This window comes from Ovis aries, chromosome 18 (genome assembly GCF_016772045.2).
Source record: "Ovis aries strain OAR_USU_Benz2616 breed Rambouillet chromosome 18, ARS-UI_Ramb_v3.0, whole genome shotgun sequence".
In the NCBI taxonomy this organism is placed as follows: Eukaryota; Metazoa; Chordata; class Mammalia; order Artiodactyla; family Bovidae; genus Ovis; species Ovis aries.
In genome coordinates, this window is record NC_056071.1 from 16,837,745 (window position 1) to 16,856,409 (window position 18,665).

Here is an 18,665-nt window from a genome sequence, read left to right on the forward strand (position 1 = left end):
GTCTGAGACACCAGCTTCTTTCCATTGCTATTTGCTTCTTTCGAAAGATCTGCTTTGTGTTTTATCTTCGTCCTTGGTCACCAGGCAGAAACCCTATTTCTAAATGTCATTGCTATTAAAAAGAGGACGTTTGGGGGGTGTAAAGCAAGAAAAGAATAAAAAGTCATAGAGGAAGATGCAACAAACCTACCATTTCTCAAGTCAAAATATTTTAGTGGTGAAATCGGGATAAATGATTAATCTAAAGATTTTCCATTTCCAGGAAGCTGTAACAGGGGCTGACAAGCAGCTGGAAACTAATATTTAAGATAATTTCAGAAACATGAGATTAAAATGTGCTGAAAGGAGGAGGCTGAACCTTTTTCCTTCCACCTCCAAGATTTATTGAAAATAGTGTTTTTCTTTGAACATAAAAATTATCTGATTCTACATTTAAATGTTAGTACATTTTTCACTCCAAAGTATTTACTAATACCAGCTCTGACACAGTTTCTATATTTGGGTCTAGATGGTAACAAAGAAACTGTTTCTGTCCCCAGGAAGCTTACAGTTTAACAACAAAGGTGAAAGAAACAAAAATAAGTTGAATAAAAACTGTTGAAAAAGATTCTATGAGAACTCTGAGGATGGTGTTGCAATATATTTAGTAGCAGCAGAACATAAGGGTCTGGGGATCAGGGAAAGTTTCCCTGAAAAACTGACCCCTGAATGTTGAAGAGGTAAGGGATGAAGCTCTGGGGAGTCCTGGCAATGAGACCAGCAGGCACAATTTTTCAGGGAGAGTGGTGTGCAGTTTGATTAAGTTGAAGCACAGAAAGACAAGGGTAGGACATCACTGGTGGCCCAGTGGTAAAGAATCTGTCTGCCAATCCAGGGGACGTGGGTTCCAAACTATTGAGCAGCTAAGTCCACGCCCCACAACTGCTGGGCCCACGTGCTGCAGGTACTGAAGCCAGGACACATAGAGCCTGTTCCCTGCAGAGAAGCCACCAGGTCACGAGAAGCTCTCGCACAGCAATGAAGAACAGCACCCTCTCCCTGCAAAGCAGCAAAGACTCAGGGCGGCCAAAAATAAATAATTAAATAAAAGTATGTTTGGAAAAAGAGAAGGACAAGGGCAGCAGGAGGTGGTAGTAGGGATTGGGGTGGGGAGCTTGGGAGGACCAGCTGACGGAGATGCTGCTCTTCTTCCTCTTAATCTCTGGTACCTTGATTGTCAGCCTATTGAATAAATAACATCTCAGCTTCCTTCCCTCTGAATGGCAGTCACTGTTCTCGCTAACCAGCTGCATCACCTTTGTAGAGAGACTTGATACTTTCAAATGTGAACATCCTCTTTTCCCCAATGAGGACAAGTATGATTTTTGAACTCATTTCTAGAGCTAATAATCCATGATGATGTCTCTGAAAATGACCCTGCAGCTCTCTGAGTAAATGTCAAGCTTTCTGCGGCATCTATATGGATAGGGTGGAGTTAACGTGATAGGAGAAAGACCCTATGCTGTTTCTCAGACGGAAACAGACGTGGATGGAAAGCCTAACTCTACGTTATGTGATTTGGCGACATTTATTTAACCATTTCTATAAGTGTCATTGTCTTCACTGGGGTGCAATAATATCCACTTGGCAGAATTATTGGGCCAGCTAGAAAGATCATATGTAACATGCCCAGCATGATATATTGATCTCAACTTATTATTAATAATGATTATTTGTGGCACTGAAGAGTCTAGAGAAATTTATTGAATTTGTTCTCCTCGGAAGTAGGTAGCAGAGAACAATATTTCCCAAACTTCATCTTCAAACTCTGGTGACCCTGACTCAAGTTAAATGCGGTTTCCAGTTCTTTGGGGAGCTGTGAATAATCACGACACAGTGGGATCTGCATCTTTCTGGGCATCTTCAAAGGATGCCAATTGAGCAGAAGTCAGAAGGAAGTCGGATTCATTAGTTTAATTGTTTGTCTTTTCAAGCTTTATTTTCTCAAGTTATTTTCCTCTAAATGTGTATTTATTTGCTTGTTGTTTGTTCCCGCAGTCACAGATGCTCACTGAGAGGGGAGGACTTGAACAGACAATGGCTGTCTCCCAGCGCTCATCTGCAGCCCACAATCTACCATGCCAAAGGACTCCTCCACTACCTGGGCAGCATCGGTCGGAGACCCACGGTGAGTCACTTCCTTCTGCGTCCACACTCTTGGCTGGCTCCTTCCACCTTCCGGGGACAGAAGCCAGGGAGAAAACCAGACACAAGCCCAAGACCTGTGTATGCCAAGCTGTGAGGGGGCATATTCATTTCCTAAGGCTGACATAGCAGAACACCACAACTGTATAGATTAAAGACAACAAAAACAGCAGTCTATGTTTCACATTTCTGGAGTCTAGAAGTCTGGAAATTAAGATGTCAGCAGCCCCTAATGTCTCCAAAGACTCTGGGAAAGAAGCCTTCATTGCCTCGTCCTAGCTTCTGGTGATTGCCAGCAGTCCTTAGCATCCTTGGCGTGTGGGAGCACAAGCCTCTGTCTTCAGAGGGCCATCTTCACTCTCTGTGTGTCTGTGTTCAAATTTCTCTTTTCTTAGCATAGCAGTCCCTGGACTAATGTGTACATGCTCAGGCATGTCTCACTCTTTGTGACCCCATGGACTGTAGACCACCAGGTTCCTCTGTCTGTGGGATTTCCCAGGGAAGAACACTGGAGTGGGTTCCTCTTTCCTTCTCTAGGGGACCTTCCCAACACAGGAATCAAAGCTGTATCTCCTATATCGGCTGGCAGATTCTTTACCACTGAGCCACCTGGGAAGCCCACAGTGAAGCAGGGCCCACCTAATTCAGTATGGGCTCCTCTTAACTTGGTTACATCTGCAAAGAATCTTTTTCCAAGTAAAGTCACATACATAGGTACTGGGAATTACAGATTGAGTGTATCTTTTTGGGAAACCATTTAACTGACAACAAGAGCAAACCAGGAGTTCAATATTCATTGCTGAAAACTGGGCAAATAATTGTATTTCATCCCATTTCCTGGGTCTTTAGTTTTTTTTTTTTTCCAGTTATTCATCAATAAAGAAAATGTATATGTCTTATGATATAGTAAAATATTCTCTAGATGTTCAGATTCATATTCAACTAGTACTTATTAAGTTCCAAAGATGATTCTATCACCGTTCTAGGCACTTTCATACGTAGGCTTTCCTCTCGAGCTTATAGTAAATGAGCAACCAATGAAAAACAACATTCAGAGGCTTAGGCTCAAGATAAGATAGGAGGTAATACTAGCCATGTAACTGTATGAAAATAATCATTTATGGGCTACAAACTATGAACATATCTATCTGCAAAAGTGCAGAGGGCATATGTACAGATTTAGAGTGCTTACCTCATGGAAGGAGCTTAAAACTAATTTGCAGAAGCTCACACATGGACCAATTCAAACAATCATCTCCACCATTAAACACTTTTTGACCATACACTATATGATTAAAACAGTGGCACATTCAATGAGTATCTGGTGAAACAATGGATGAATGTCTAATTTAGAAGCTGACTTGAACCTCAAAAACATTAACAGGTCAGATGATTTCCCTGGCATCACCAGGAAGTAGACTCGATCTGGCTTTCTACCCGGGAACCCCTTCTCTCTTCATCACTTACTCTTTGAGGGATATGTTAAGTCCAGTGTCTGCTCCCAGGGCAGTTGCGTGGACAATGCTTAATTCTCCATCTATGACGTGTGATCACAGGGAGAATGTTGCCAGACAAGGACGCTCCCCTGAGCCACCGGGGTTTTTATCAAGGGTCGTTATAGATTGGCTGCGCTGGGTCTTTGTTCCTGCTGTGAAGGCTTTCTCTAGTTTCGGCAAGTGAGGGCTACCCTCTAATTGCAGAGTTCGGGCTTCTCACGGTGGCGGCTTCTCTCGTTGCAGAGCATGGGCCCTAGCTGCACGTGCTTCAGTGGTTGTGGCACGTGAGCTTAGCTCCTCCGAGACATATTGGGATCTTCCTAGACAAGGGATCAATCCCTTATTCCCTGCATTGGCAGGTGGGTTCTCAACCACTGAGCCACCAGGGAAGTCCTCAGGAGTCATTTTGTAGCCTTGGTGTCCACGTGGCTAATCTTAGTTAGTCTCCAGGCTCTTCAGAGGTCAAGCTGACACTTTGTGGCTCAAGAACCCCACCATATTTCACGTGGCATAAACCTTCTAACGTGGCCCAAGGTCCCAGGTAAAGAAAGACACTCTTATCTATCAGGATATTCCGCAGATGTCAAGGTGAGCTCCCAGGAGCCAGTCCAGGGTCAGACCTTTCTTTGGAGAATATAGGGTTTACATACTTCAGGCTTGTTGAGTCAGTGCTTTATTGCGAAAGGACAAAGCACATGCTTTTCCCTTAAGAACACTTATTCTACACTGGTCAAAATGTGCCATGTTTTCATGCTAATTCTCCATCCAAGGAGACACTGTAACCTGCTGTCTACCCTCTGGAAGTAACTTCATGGCCTGCATGTGCGTGCTCAGTCCTGTCCAACTCTGCCCCATGAGCTGCAGCCTGCCAGGCACCTCTGCCCATGGACTTTTCCAGGCAAGAATACTTGAGTGGGTTACCATTTTCTACTCCAGGGGATCTACCCAACCCAGGTATTGAACCTGTATCTCCTGCATTGGCTTGGATTCTTTCCCACTAGCACCACTTGGAAAGTCCCTACCCGGGGCCTCATGCACAGCAGAGCCCCAGTCTTGAAGTCAAGATCTTGAAAAGTATGTCTCTCTAAGTAGGAAGCCTCAGCCTCTGGGAGGAGAGAGAGAGAGACGTACAGAAAAAGAGTTTCCACCCTGATACGCATTTTAAGCATACACACATTCCATCCATAACAAACAGGATTCCTCTCCGCTCTGACAACCTCTAATTGAAGAGCAGAACATTTATTTTAAAGCATGGTAGGTGAAAGCCTTGTTTAAAAATATAAATAAACATTAATTAACTGTAAACATGACAGTCACAGATTCGTTTCCTGCTGGGACCATCTGAGAGGTGGGTGAGAAACAGCTGAGCACTAGATGCCGCTTGAAGCATTACAAAGCTCCCCCTTAGGCCCAACATCACCTTTCAGTTACCTGTGTGGCTATATTTAAGCAGCCTCCTGCTGACGGCAGAGGCACTGTCACTCACTCAGTACTCAGGCCTGTCCTTTACTTGGAAGTCTTCCACTGAGCCAAGATTGTCTCCTGAGCTACATGGTTGTAGATTAACAGTAACTCCACACACAAGCACTGACTCTTATGGAAATATTTCTCAAAGCATTAGGAAGCCCATTTCTGATGGCTAGCAGGTTCTACCTGCTCTAGATGGTACTGAGACATTTGCATATTGGCAGGTAGAATGATATAAACTCCTGGGACTAATGAGAATGCAGGAGAGGTGGAGAAAGCAATGTCATGATACTTCTGGAGCTTGCAAAAGACCAGACAGTTCATTCAGTTTATAAGCAATACAGCCCTCTACACATATTGTTTCATCCATTCACCGATTCATCCATCTACCCTTCCATCCATTCATTCATCCATCTATCCATCCACCCAACTTTTTATCCATCCATCCATCCATCTATCCATCCATCCACCCATCCATCCATTCACCCATCCATCCATCCATCCAGGCAGTCATCCACTTGTATACTCATTTACATCATGGGTGTAATAATTGTGCCAGGTGCCAGAAGGTACCTTTCTTTAAGGAGTTGTATAATTTCTTTGGTAGAAAGTGAAGTCAAGTCTGTGAAGAAACCCATGCAGTAAAGAATGAAACAAAGTTTTTCAGTAAAAACTGAAACCAAGGTTCCTGTGAGTTGTAGGAACACAAATGAGGGCTTGAGTAACTTTCCCTTCAGTTCAGTTCAGTTCAGTCGCTCAGTCGTGTCCGACTCTTTGCGACCCCATGAATCGCAGCATGCCAGGCCTCCCTGTCCATCAGCAACTCCCAGAGTTCACTTAAACTCATGTCCATTGAGTCGGTGATGCCATCCAACCATCTCATCCTCTGGCATCCCCTTCTCCTCCTGCTCCCAATCTCTCCCAGCATCAGAATCTTTTCCAATGAGTCAACTCTTCCAATGAGGTGGCCAAAGTACTGGAGTTTCAGCTTTAGCATCATTCCTTCCAAAGAAATCCCAGGGCTGATCTCCTTCAGAATGGACTGGTTGGATCTCCTTGCAGTCCAAGGGACTCTTAAGAGTCTTCTCCCTTAAGGTTATGGAAATGCTAGAGACTGAAGATACCATTTGAGTTGTACTTGAATGATGACTAAAGGTTTTTCTTGCACTAACAATAAACTAGTAGAGAAACATTCTTTCTTTCAAGGTCTACAGGACTGATTATGGACTCTTTTATATTCTTCCTTGTGAAATTGAAGACTTGGTGGGTTTTCTGTGTTTGAAGGTCACTAGACGGAGCAAAAGAAAGGAAGTTTTTATTAACTAATGGCATAGCTCTCACATCACACTTATCTTATGTTCCCTTTCCTATTGTCCTGAACTTCCATTTTATGTCTCTCTTGTTTGTTAGAAGATAAGGAAATATGCTGCAGATGTTGGATCCAAAAGCCCAGAAACACACACTGTTGGCATATTCATACACTGGAATACAATTCAACAATAAAAACTTAAAGACAGTAGCAATCAACTACAGATATACTCAACAACACAGACCAATTTCAGGAACATGTTTAGTGAAATAAGTTAGACATTAAGAAGTACATATTCTATGCTTCTATTTATACAAAGTTTAAGATGAGTAGACCAGAACAGTGGTTTCCTCTAGAAGGGGATTAAATAAGAGGGGCCAGGAGGGAACTTTGACTCAAAACTCTTTCAAGTTTTGTGCTTGTACATACTGCCATTTCCATTTATTTTAGAATTAACAAAATCAAAGCAAAGTCACAGAGCTTTGAAATGTAGCTAGGAGATAAAGGAGGATGTTCAAAGTAAAATTGACCAGCACAAAGGCATGTGAGTCAATCTAGAGAAGATTATCTTTGCCAGAACAGAGTAGAGGGGCTGAGATTTGTTAGAAATCAGAAGGCTCCAGTCAGAGAAAAGGTATGTAAGTGGAGAAGCCCAGAAGAGCAGACAGCCTTTACAATCAACTAATAGGAGGCATTGAAATGTTCATCTTCAGGAGCTCCACACAGGGGTCAGGAAACATGTCGCCCTGGGGCAGTAGGACATGGCTTGGGGGAGAAGAGGAAAGCTCAGGCTCCAGCAAGCTCCGAGGAACCTAGGCCAGCAGTGTCTCCTGAAGAGCTGTGTTGTAGCTGCCTGGTCTCTGTCCTGCTGCAAAGCATCTGGGCTTCAGAATTAGGAGAGGTATCAGTTTCCATCCCCTTGGCGCTTGCTGTGTGCGTGCGTACGTGCGCAGTCATGTCTGACTCTTTGCGATCCCATGCGCTGTAGCCCGCCATGCTCCTCTGTTCATGGGACTTCTCAGACAAGAATTTGAATGCGTGTTGGTAAAGAGATTGCAGTGCTCCGTGAGCAGCTCATTGATTTCCATTTACCACTCACACAAAATAGGCTGCCTTCTACCAGGGGATAGGGAGGGCGTATTTGGGGTTTATCCTTCTCTGGGGCCCAATGAAACAGAACTTTCAGCTACTAACATTATTTTGCTGGTCTTATTCTGTCCCTCTGGCATATGGTTTTAGTTCATCAGCTTCTTTTTAAAAAAGGCACCGAAGTAGAGGAAAAGAAGAAATGGCATGTCCCTTTCTAAATCCTTGTCTCCAAGGACCTAAAGGTACGCTGTACACACAATTTATTTATCTCCACTTTATTCTTCAGAAGTAGCAGAGGAACATGTGTTACAGTTACTTATTTTCTTTGACTCAGGCTAAGGTACTGAATCTAGAATTCTCCTGTTTTTGTATTCGAGGATAAAGTAGGGGGAAAAAAAATCCCCATACCAAAAAGGAAACAAGCAACAGAAAATATGGAGGTCTTGGGTAAAAAAAAAAAAAAATTATAATAATAATTTGATCCCATATTTTTTTATTTAAAATTGTTCCCGCGCTACCAGAATAAAGATTAAGTATTGAGTGGCTGTGTGCTAGTCATTTAACCTCCTTTAACTTTAGCACAATACTAAGTTGAACCTCATTTGTAAATTTGAATGAAAGCCTCCTTTCAGGAATTTTATGCTGATTAAACATGTATGTCATGAACCTTAACAGTGTGACTGGCACATATCAAACATTTAAATAAACCGCAGAGATTAAAATCATTATTAGTTCCTAGAATGGTGCTACATCCAAAACAAAGCCACATTTTAGACTGCGTGATGTTGCAATAATGTGCATGGGCTTTGTCAATGTAATTGAGCTATTTTAGAAAGAAGGACATTATAATACATAACTCTGGAATGGCAGAAAACTTCCAGCAGCATTTTATAATATTTAATAAAGGGTCCCGCTGTGAGAAATCTCATAACCCATTAGTTACTGATGCCTTCTGCTGAGTTAAATGGGAAAAATTTCACCCCAAATTAGCCACTGGAGGTGGACAAAGCTGATGTGTAAGTAAGGCTGCTTTTCTAAGATCGTGTTGGAACTTTGACCCATAACGGCCCAATTTAAGTGAAAATCTCTCACTCTGGGAAAAAGAAAAGAGCATCAGATGCTCTTTCAGCTGTGTTTGTATATTTGCTCAGTCCTATCCAACACTTTGTGACCTCGTGGACTGTAGCCCACCAGGCTTCTTTCTCTGTCCCTGGAGTTCTCCAGACAAGAATACCGGAGTGGGCTGCCATTTCCTCTTCCAGGGGATCTTTCCGACCCAGCGATCAACCCTGCATCTCTTGCGTCTTTTGCATTGACAGGCAGGTTCATTACCAGCTGAGTCACTGGGGAAGCCAACCCTCACCCTCACCTTGCCTCTTTTAGGTATTGATAGGAATAAATTCTGCACATGCCCCCTGCGGTTAGCCTCAGACATGAATGGTGTTGCTGACAACTCAGATGAATCCCTTGCTAAGAAGAGATCATGCCTGTCAGTAAAAGGACTGGGAAATCTGGTCTTGCAAACAGGGTTTTGGATAACTAAGCATGCCACTGATAGCATTTCTCTCCTAGAGAGGTTTACTCCACTCAAGAACCTGGGCTGAATGTTGTCTGCAAAGCATTGTACTCGGGCTGGAATCTCCAGGGCTACAGTGAGACTTGTTTGGTTTAATTGGAAGCATCGTGGTTTTGGATTTCCATCACATTCCCCAGCATTAGCCTCCTTCGAGCTTCAGCCTCACCTTCATTTTCTTGTGGCAAGGGTATAAATTATGTGGAGGTCTTGCTGCCAGGAAGCAGGAACAAGACCCAGATGTCAGGAATGGAAAACACAGCAGCCTAAAGCTGGCAGACAGAGCAGTAAACAGTCAGGAACAGCGGAGCCATGGGGGTCGGGGAATGGCTAGGAGAGATGGGCTTGAGATGACAGGAGAGTAACCCCTGGAACAAGGTGCCCAATTAGCTTATAGAGGACCCAGGGTGGGATGAAGGAATGGAGGGCGAGATGGTGGAGGTGTGTGAGCAGCATAGTAATGGGGCCCTCAATAGCCTCTTTGCTGAGCAAGAAATGATGGAACACACGTTTGCATGAATTAAATTAACCTTGCAATTTAGCTCAGACAGGAATTCATTGGAAAAGGTACTAGGGAGACGCATGGGAGTCTGATTTCAAAATCGTAATCCAATCCACAGTATACACTTTGCTGATGAAGGAAGTGAGGCACAAGGGAATCAGTTTAGCTCAGGGTGAACAAGTGTAAAACTAACCACACTGGCTCAAAGAAAACAAAACTTAACTAAACGAGAGCTTCAAATCCACATCTCTCCCAAGTTCCTTGCCTTGGGGAAAAGCACATCATATTGCCTATTTACGTAATCTGAAAATTTAGGTATCATTCTTAACCTCTTCCTCACTGAGCCTGTGAATCCATTTAGTCTCTAATTCCTATAGATTTTACTTTCTTACTCTCTCACCAAACATCATTTCTATCCATACTTACATTTTCTCCCGTAAAGTAAGTGTTTGCCATCTCTTGTGCCTGGTCTCAGGCCCTGCAATTCATTCTTTGTTGTGTTTTGTTAGTTGTTTTGAAGTGGATGATTTATAAAGTCTGTATTGAATTTGTTACAATAGTGCTTCTTTTTTTTTTTTTCATTAAAAAAAAAATGTTTTGGTTTCACGGCCCTCAGGCACGTGGGATCCTAGCTCCCCATCCAGGGATTGAACTCACACACCCTGCATCAGAAGGTGAAATCTTAACTACCAGGCCACCAGGGAAAGTCACTTTGCTCAGTCGCATCCCATTCTTTGTGACCCCATGAAACTAGCCCGCCAGGCTCCTCTGTCCATGGAATTCTCCAGGCAAGAGTACTGGAGTGAGTAGCCAGTCCCTTCTCTAGGGGATCTTCCTGGATTAGGGATTGGACCTGGGTCTTCTGCATTGCAGGCAGGTTCTTTACCATCTGAGCCACTGGGGATGCCCCCTGCTGGGGAAGTCCTCCTGCAGTTCCTTCTTACTCCAGTTCTGGTGACCTGAGCGCATGACTCCTCTTTCACGATGCTTGTATGGCTCCTTCCCCACCTTTGGGAAAATGCCCAAACATCCTGCAATGATAAGTGTGCACATCAGGGATCTGATCACTGCCCACCTCTGCCTGTCCCCAGGGTCCACTCTGTTTCACTCTATAGCCTTCTTCTTAGTGATTGCAGTTCTTCATGTGCATAGCCATTTCTCATTTTCCCATTTGCCTGGACAGCTCTCATTCAGTGGAGCTCATCTTAGGTATCACCCCCTAAAGAATCCCACCACATCATGCACTTCAGGGGTGCCATTCCTTAGAGTGCATGGTGGAAGACATCCCAGGAGTTGTACAGCTTGTCCTTATTTGGGTTCCCACAGGAACTGTGTGTCTTTCTCCTCTGACAGTAATATGTTCACCTATTGTGGTGCTGGAGAAGACTCTTGTGAGTCCCTTGGACTAAGGAGATCAAATCGGTCAATTCTACAGAAATCAACCCTGAATATTCACTGGAAGGACTGATGCTAAAGCTGAAACTCCAGTACTTTGGACACCTGACGCAAAGAGCCAACTCATTGGAAAATAACCTGATGCTGGAAAAGATTGAGGGCAGGAGGAGAAGGGGGTGACAGATGGTTGGATGGTATAATTGACTCAATGGACATGAATTTGAGCAAACTCTAGGAGATAGTGAAGGAGAGAGACGCCTGGCATGCTGCAGTCCCTGGGGTCGCAAAGAGTAGGATACGACTTAGCAACTTAACAGCAACATTCACTTGTGGGATCATCCCAGTAAAACAGCTCCTGGAAAAGGCAATATCGACCTAAAAAGTGTTTTAAAACATTAAGTCTGGATGAGAGCAAACCCGGGTTCGATTATTTGCTCACATACTTAACAGTAGTGTGAACTTGAGCAAGCCTAGGCAAGTTACTTTTTTTCCCTGCAATTAAGTTTTCAGCTACAAAATAGGAGATAATTATAGCACCTACTTCATCATGAGATAATCTATATTAAATGTTTAGCACAGTATCTGAATCATTGTAAGTCTCCAATAAATTAACTACTGTTGTTCTTGTCATTGTTATTGAGGGCAGTATTGCCTTATATTAAAATTTTAATTTCTCCTGCCACAGTGCAGGCATCCAGCAAATATTTGTTGAATCCAGTTGATGAATAAGCAAGATAGGGCCATTTATTAATGCATGGATATTAGAGTGTCATGACTGGGCACATTTCCCACTTACCTATTACAGATTTTTACTGAAAGGAAGTAGACGAGTATTAAGTCATCCAATCGGAAAGAAAAAAGCTTCCTTAACTGAAATAACTTGATAATTTGTCTTGTAATTGCCCCCCTGCAATGTAGAGCAACACATGTTTCCTATAACTAATGTGCCTTTATTTTTAGGGATGTCATTTGAGCAATAAGTAGATCAATGTCTCCATCTCCTTTATTTTCAATCTTGAGGGGCCACTAGAACTCCTAGGGCAGAGCAGAGCTCATTCCAACAGGTGAAGAGGTCTATAATTTATCATTTATGTCAGCTTTCAGAATCTGAAGTATCAGAAAAAAATATAATTATTTTTTTCCAATTGAGTTCGGCAGCTAAGGAGCACCTGTCACCACAGAGGCATAGCTTCTGGTTCAACTGAGAAATCTGTTGCTAAGACATAGTCCTAATTTGTTTGCACACTTTTCATGGGAATGGTGGGTGTTTATTCACAGGGAGAAACTGAGGCGTGAAAGATAAAACTTGGTGGGAAGTTCATGATGGCAGAGGATTAAACCTTGAACAATTATTTGATTGGTTCCTCTAGAGGCTTTCAAAGCATGGCCCCAGGTCCAGTGGCATTAGTGTCACCTGGGGTTGTTAGATATGTTAGGAACACCTGGGTCCCACCCAGACTTGCTTCAGTAGCCACATTGCTGGGGAGTGGACCACCGTCTATGATGCAACCAGTCCTCCAGATTATTCTGTTGCTTCGTGGCATGTCAGACCCTCTGCTCCGGACTCGAGACCCATGCAGTGGGTCTAAACCCTGGCTGCACATTTAGAAAAACCTGGGAAACTTTTAACAATCCCATCACCCTGGTGTCACTGCAGACCAATTAAATCAAAATCTCTGGAGGTGGGCTCCAGGCATTGATATTTTTACAATCTCCTTAGGAGATTCCAGTGCACAGACAGGATGGGGAAGCACTGGCCTAGGGGATTTTTTTTTTTTTTTGCAAACAATGGAAACCTGCTTAAGTAAACCAAGGTGGCAATTTTAAACTAGTCGAATAAGGGCTAACCAGAGCTGGAAAATACCCAAACCCTAGACACTTCTGTGAGTCTCTCATTTTCCCCTTCTGCGGGCACATTTTCTGGTTTCTGCTTTTCTCTGCACATTTGCCTAATCATCTCAGCCTTTACAACCCAACTTATTCTGCTCATTCACTGTTTCTCCGCTGCTTTTTCATTATTTTTGTCTTGTCATTGGACCAACTCCCCTCCTCGCAACTCTGTATGGAACACCCACAGCTCAATGATGTCTAGAAGCCGGAGAGATTTTATTTTCTCCTAAGATTTTAACTTGAAACTATGAGTCAAGGATTCCTCCCTCCCCTCGATAATAAAATTCCTTTTTTTTTTTTTTCTTGAAGAGGAAAAAAAAAAAACCCTAAAATACTTCTCTGCTAACAGGAAATTCACAATGCAATAAAAAAAATTTCCCCCAATAAAATAGTAGCTTTTTGAAGAAAAAGTTAAAGTTAAAGTGCTAGTCTCTCAGTTGATCCCAACTCTTTTTGACTCCGTGGATTGTAGCCTACCAGGCTCCTCTGTCCATGCAGTTCTCCAGGCAAGAATACTGGGCTGGGCAGCCGTTCCCTTTTCCAGGGCAGTCTTCCCCACCCAGGGGTCAAATCCAGATCTCCCGCAAGGCAGGGAGATTCTTCACCTTCTGAGCTACCAGGGAAGCCCAGTAGCTTCCTCTTATTTACAATTAAGAGAGACGGGGGAGAAGAGAAAGAAGGTAAATTTATCAAGAATATCTTCAAGTCCTTTAGTTCTTAAAACTCTCACCTCACGGATGACCCCAACCACCTTGACTCCAGATATCGGTCCTGACATCTCTGCATTCTTCCCTGCTTACATAGCCCATCAACTACCACACCTTATCAGTTTTGACCTACTCTTCAAGAATTAGCTTTCATCTTCTCCCATTATGACTGAGACCATCTACCTATTTGCCCTTTTTATCTTTCTTGCATATGTGTGTTTATTTATGGCTCCATGCATGCACCCTGCATGTTCCGGGTCATTCCTGGTATCAACAGCTTCTTACTCAATCAGTAAACTAAAGCACTTGATCAGATACCAGAAAACAGGCTCATCTCATCTAACTTCTCAACCAACAACATTGTTGATAGCAATTTATCTGGCCTTAGCTAAAATATTTCCAGAGAACAGAAGTTTTTAAAAGTGTGACACTGCATTGCAGGACATCTATAGCCACTGAAAGTTATTTCTTGCTGATACTAAATATTCAACAACTGAAATCTAGTTCCTTGGTACATATTCTCCTCCCTTTTGCCTTCCTCTGCCATTTGAAATGATAGCAAGCATATTTATTCATGCTCCAGATGGGAGAATTTATAAATTTGGAGGGCTACTCTAGACCCTACTGACCTTTTTCCCCCCTAGGGTAAGTAAGCATCTCCAGTGTTGTTAGTTGATCTGTGTTTATGTGTGCATTAATGCTAAGTCCCTTCAGTCGTAGCCCACCAGGCTCTCTGTCCATGGGACTGTCCAGGCAAGAATACTGGAATGGGTTGCTATGCCCTCCTCCAGGGCATCTTCCTGACCCAGGAACTGAAACCCAGGTCTCTTATGTCTCATGGATTGGCAGGTGGATTCTTTACTGCTAGTACCACCTGGGAAGCCTGAACTATGTTTATAAACATTCCCATTTCCCTGACTTTCTGATTTCAATTTACTGAGGCATCCTAGCTTGTTTTAAAATGCTACACTCAGAATTGAAAAACACTGTATTAGATATAAATTGACCAGTAGTGAGGTACATCAGACTGATTGCTCTACTAATGTATGACCACTTTAACTTCTCCAGAAGCAATTTATGATTAATTTTGACATCCATGGCTACTGGTTCATTTTGAGCAAACTGTCATTTAAAACCTACTGCTAAGCTGAATGTCTCTTTCCTTTTGCCGCTGTTTGCATCTAACTGTAGGAGATGCATTTATTCTACTTTAAGCATTTCAGTTTCTATGAATTCGGCTCCTTTTGCCACTTATGATTTCCGCTCTTCCTTGTTTACTGTGCTTTCATTGATCCAAGGTCATTATTACTCTCTATGCATGTGTGTGTAGCAGATTCAGTTGTGTCCAACCCTTTGTGACCCCATGGACTATAGCCCACCAGGCTCCTCTGTCCATGGGATTCTCCAGGCAAGAATACTGGAGTGGGTTGCCATGCCTTCCTCCAGGGGATCTTCCTGACCCAGGGATTGAACCCATGTCTCTTATGTCTCCTTCATTTGCAGGCAGGTTCTTTACAACTAGCACCAACTAAGAATCCCATTCTTCCCTCAGTTCAGTTCAGTTCAGTTCAGTTGCTCAGTCATGTCCGACTCTTTTGCGACCCCATGAATCGCAGCACTCCAGGCCTCCCTGTCCATCACCATCTCCCAGAGTTCACTCAGACTCACGTCCATCGAGTCCGTGATGCCATCCAGCCATCTCATCCTCTGTCGTCCCCTTCTCCTCCTGCCCCCAATCCCTCCCAGCATCAGAGTCTTTTCCAGTGAGTCAACTCTTCCCATGAGGTGGCCAAAGTACTGGAGCTTCAGCTTTAGCATCATTCCTTCCAAAGAAATCTCAGGGCTGATCTCCTTCAGAATGGACTGGTTGGATCTCCTTGCAGTCCAAGGGACTCTCAAGAGTCATCTCCAACACCACAGTTCAAAAGCATCAATTCTTTGGCGCTCAGCCTTCTTCACAGTCCAACTCTCACATCCATACATGACCACAGGAAAAACCATAGCCTTGACTAGATGGACCTTTGTTGGAAAAGTAATGTCTCTGCTTTTGAATATGCTATCTAGGTTGGTCATAACTTTTCTTCCAAGGAGTAAGAGTCTTTTAATTTCATGGCTGCAGTCACCATCTGCAGTGATTTTGAAGCCCCCCAAAATAAAGTCTGACACTGTTTCCGCTGTTTCCCCATCTATTTGCCATGAAGTGATGGGACCAGATACCATGATCTTTGTTTTCTGAATGTTGAGCTTTAAGCCAACTTTTTCACTCTCCACTTTCACTTTCATCAATAGGCTTTTTAGCTCCTCTTCACTTTCTGCCATAAGGGTGATGTCATCTGCATATCTGAGGTCTCAATTCTGTATCATTAGCAAATTTGACAAGCACCTTCAGTTACCTACCCTGCGTACTTAACTTATTACATAAAGACTACATTTCTAGAAACTAAGGAACAAATGTGAGGAAATACCTCAACGAAATTCTGGAACTTCTGTCTCTTTGAAACACAGACGTGTGTATGCATCCTATTTTAATGTTAAGTACACAGAATACACCTCTACAGCTTGATAAATTCTCACAAAATGAACATAGCATGTAACTGTCAAGCAAACCAAGAGACAGAACACCACACACAACCCAGACACGAGGCCATAATGTAATGTCCTCCTGCCCTCAAGTACAGACATTATTCTCACTTCTTTCAGCGTAATAGTTTTGCTGAATGATTTTTGAATGTCATATAAAGGAAATCATACGGTTGTGCTCTTTCATATCTAGCTTGTTCTTCCATTCTCAGTCCTGGATGGTATTTTGTTCAATGATTATAGCACAATTTATTAATCAGTTCTACTGCTTACAGATTTAGGCTATGAAAAATAGTGCTGCTGTGTATAGGTTGGCCAAAATTTCTGTTTAGGTTTTTTCCTTAAGATGGTACAGAAAAACCCAAACAAACTTTTTGTTCAACCCAATATATTCTTGCTATCTTCTCATGCCCAATGCATGCAATTCTGTTGGGCAGGTTCTAGAATAAGTGTATATTCAGCTTTAGAAGACATTGCCAAATTGTTTTCTATAGTAGCGATATGGCAACATAGTCCCACAGGCTGGGTTCAAGAGTTCCACTTCCGCTGTTTTCTTTTCATGATGTTAGGAGTCTAATAACACATTAGGTGCAGTCACATCTCACTGTGGTTTTATATTTCCTTGATATTGACTGAGGCTGATTACATTTTCATTTGCTTAACAGCCGTTTGGAACTTCTTTTTCTGTCCGTTTAAAATTTGAGTTGCTTGTTTTTTTCTTATGGATACGTGTATACACTCTCGATGAATCATTTGTTGGATATATACACTGCACATATATTGTTTCACTCTTTGGTTTGCCTTTTCACATTTCTCCTGGTGTTTTTGCTTCAAAAGAAATTCTCAATGAATGTATCTAGTTTTTTAAATGTTTTTATTTATTTTTAGTTCTTATTTTCGTCCTCATTAAGAACTCTTTCCCAACTCCAAAGTCATACATAGTAACCTATGTTTCCCTCAAGTGACTTTATTATTTTATCTTCCATGTTAGAATCTATAATAATTTATGTGGATACTTATGAGGATAAATATTTACTTCTATTTTTCTATATATTTTACATGGGAATTCAAGCCTCCTAAAACCGTCCTTTCCCACTGTATCAGTGTGTGAACTCTGTCATGAATCAAGTGACGTGAGACTCTCCTTGGAATATCTACTTTTCTCTATTGATCAATTTATGTATTATTTTACCAATAATAATGTCTGTTATTCTTATGAGTTTCATGCTTTTATGCTATTTTAAATACTGTTTTCCGAGCTTTTTTTGTCATCCACAGAGTCAAAGGTTTTCGTGTAGTCAATGAAATAGAAGTTAAGTAATTTTCTGGAATTCCCTTGGTTTTTTTATGATCCAGCAAATGTTGACTATTTGGTCATTTCATATTTCATGGCATATAAAATGCTGTTTTAAACTTCAGACTTTTTAGGTACATTTATAGTATTTATAAATGAACTTGATTTTTATATGTTGACATTCTTCCCTGCAATTTTGCAATAGTTTGTATGTATAGATTTTTTATATTCTGCATTTAGCAATCTTTATATAGGAAGATAAAAGACAATTTTCTTTACTATTTTAAAATCTTATACTATTTTTTTTCTCTTGTGTTTATTTTTATTTTTCTTCAATTATACCATCAATTACAATTGAATCTTAGTGCCAGGTCTTTTCCCGAATACAGGGATTAAGCATAATATTTCATCAAAAATTATACTATTAACTGTTTTTTAAGTAATGGTTCTTAGGTTAAGGAAATTCTGTCTATAAATTCATATTTTTTTACATTTTTTATTTTTATACAATTTTATAGATTACTTTCCACATACTGTTATTACAAAATATTGGCTATATTCCCTGTGTTGTACAATATATCCTTGAGCCTATCTTATAAGATTGTTTGTTACTTTTTGATCCTGTATGGGTATTGAATTGTATCAAACATTTTTTTCCATCTATTACGATTATCATATTAGTTCTTTCTTTAGTCTATAAATGTAGTGAATCACATTTAATTATTTTTGATGTTGAAACAAACTAACTTTGCATTCTAGATTTTAACTAAATATTATGCTGTATAATTTTTTCATTTTTGTTTTGAAATAATTTTAGAAATGTTCCCAAAATAGGCAATACCCATATATACTTCCCTTGTGGATCAGATGGTAAAGAATCTGCCTGCAGTGTGGAAGACCTGAGTTCGACCGCTGGGTGCGGAAGATCCCCTGGAGAAGGGAAAGGCTACCCACTCCAGTATTCTGGCCTGGAGAATTGCATGGACAGAGGAGCCTGGCGGGCTGCAGTCCATGGGGTTGCAAAGAGTCTGACACAACTGAGTGACTGAGCACACACATACCTAATTCATCCACTTTCTCCTAATGCTAATGTTTGGCACAATTACAGTACAATTGTCAAAACTGAAGGTTAATATTGGAACACTGCTATAAATGAAATGACAGAGTTCATATGGATTT

At 41.7% G+C, this 18,665-nt stretch overlaps 1 protein-coding gene across 17 annotated transcripts in view; it reads left to right on the forward strand.

The window, feature by feature from the left end:
- Positions 1–18,665, forward strand: part of AGBL1 (AGBL carboxypeptidase 1) — a 1,135,995-nt gene that overhangs the window by 509,213 nt on the left and 608,117 nt on the right. For all 17 annotated transcript variants that reach the window (XM_060401589.1, XM_060401588.1, XM_060401580.1 and 14 more), the window contains one exon: positions 2,038–2,167. In XM_060401589.1, coding sequence (XP_060257572.1) covers positions 2,038–2,167 — 130 coding nt within the window. The remainder of the gene's footprint in view (positions 1–2,037; positions 2,168–18,665) is intronic.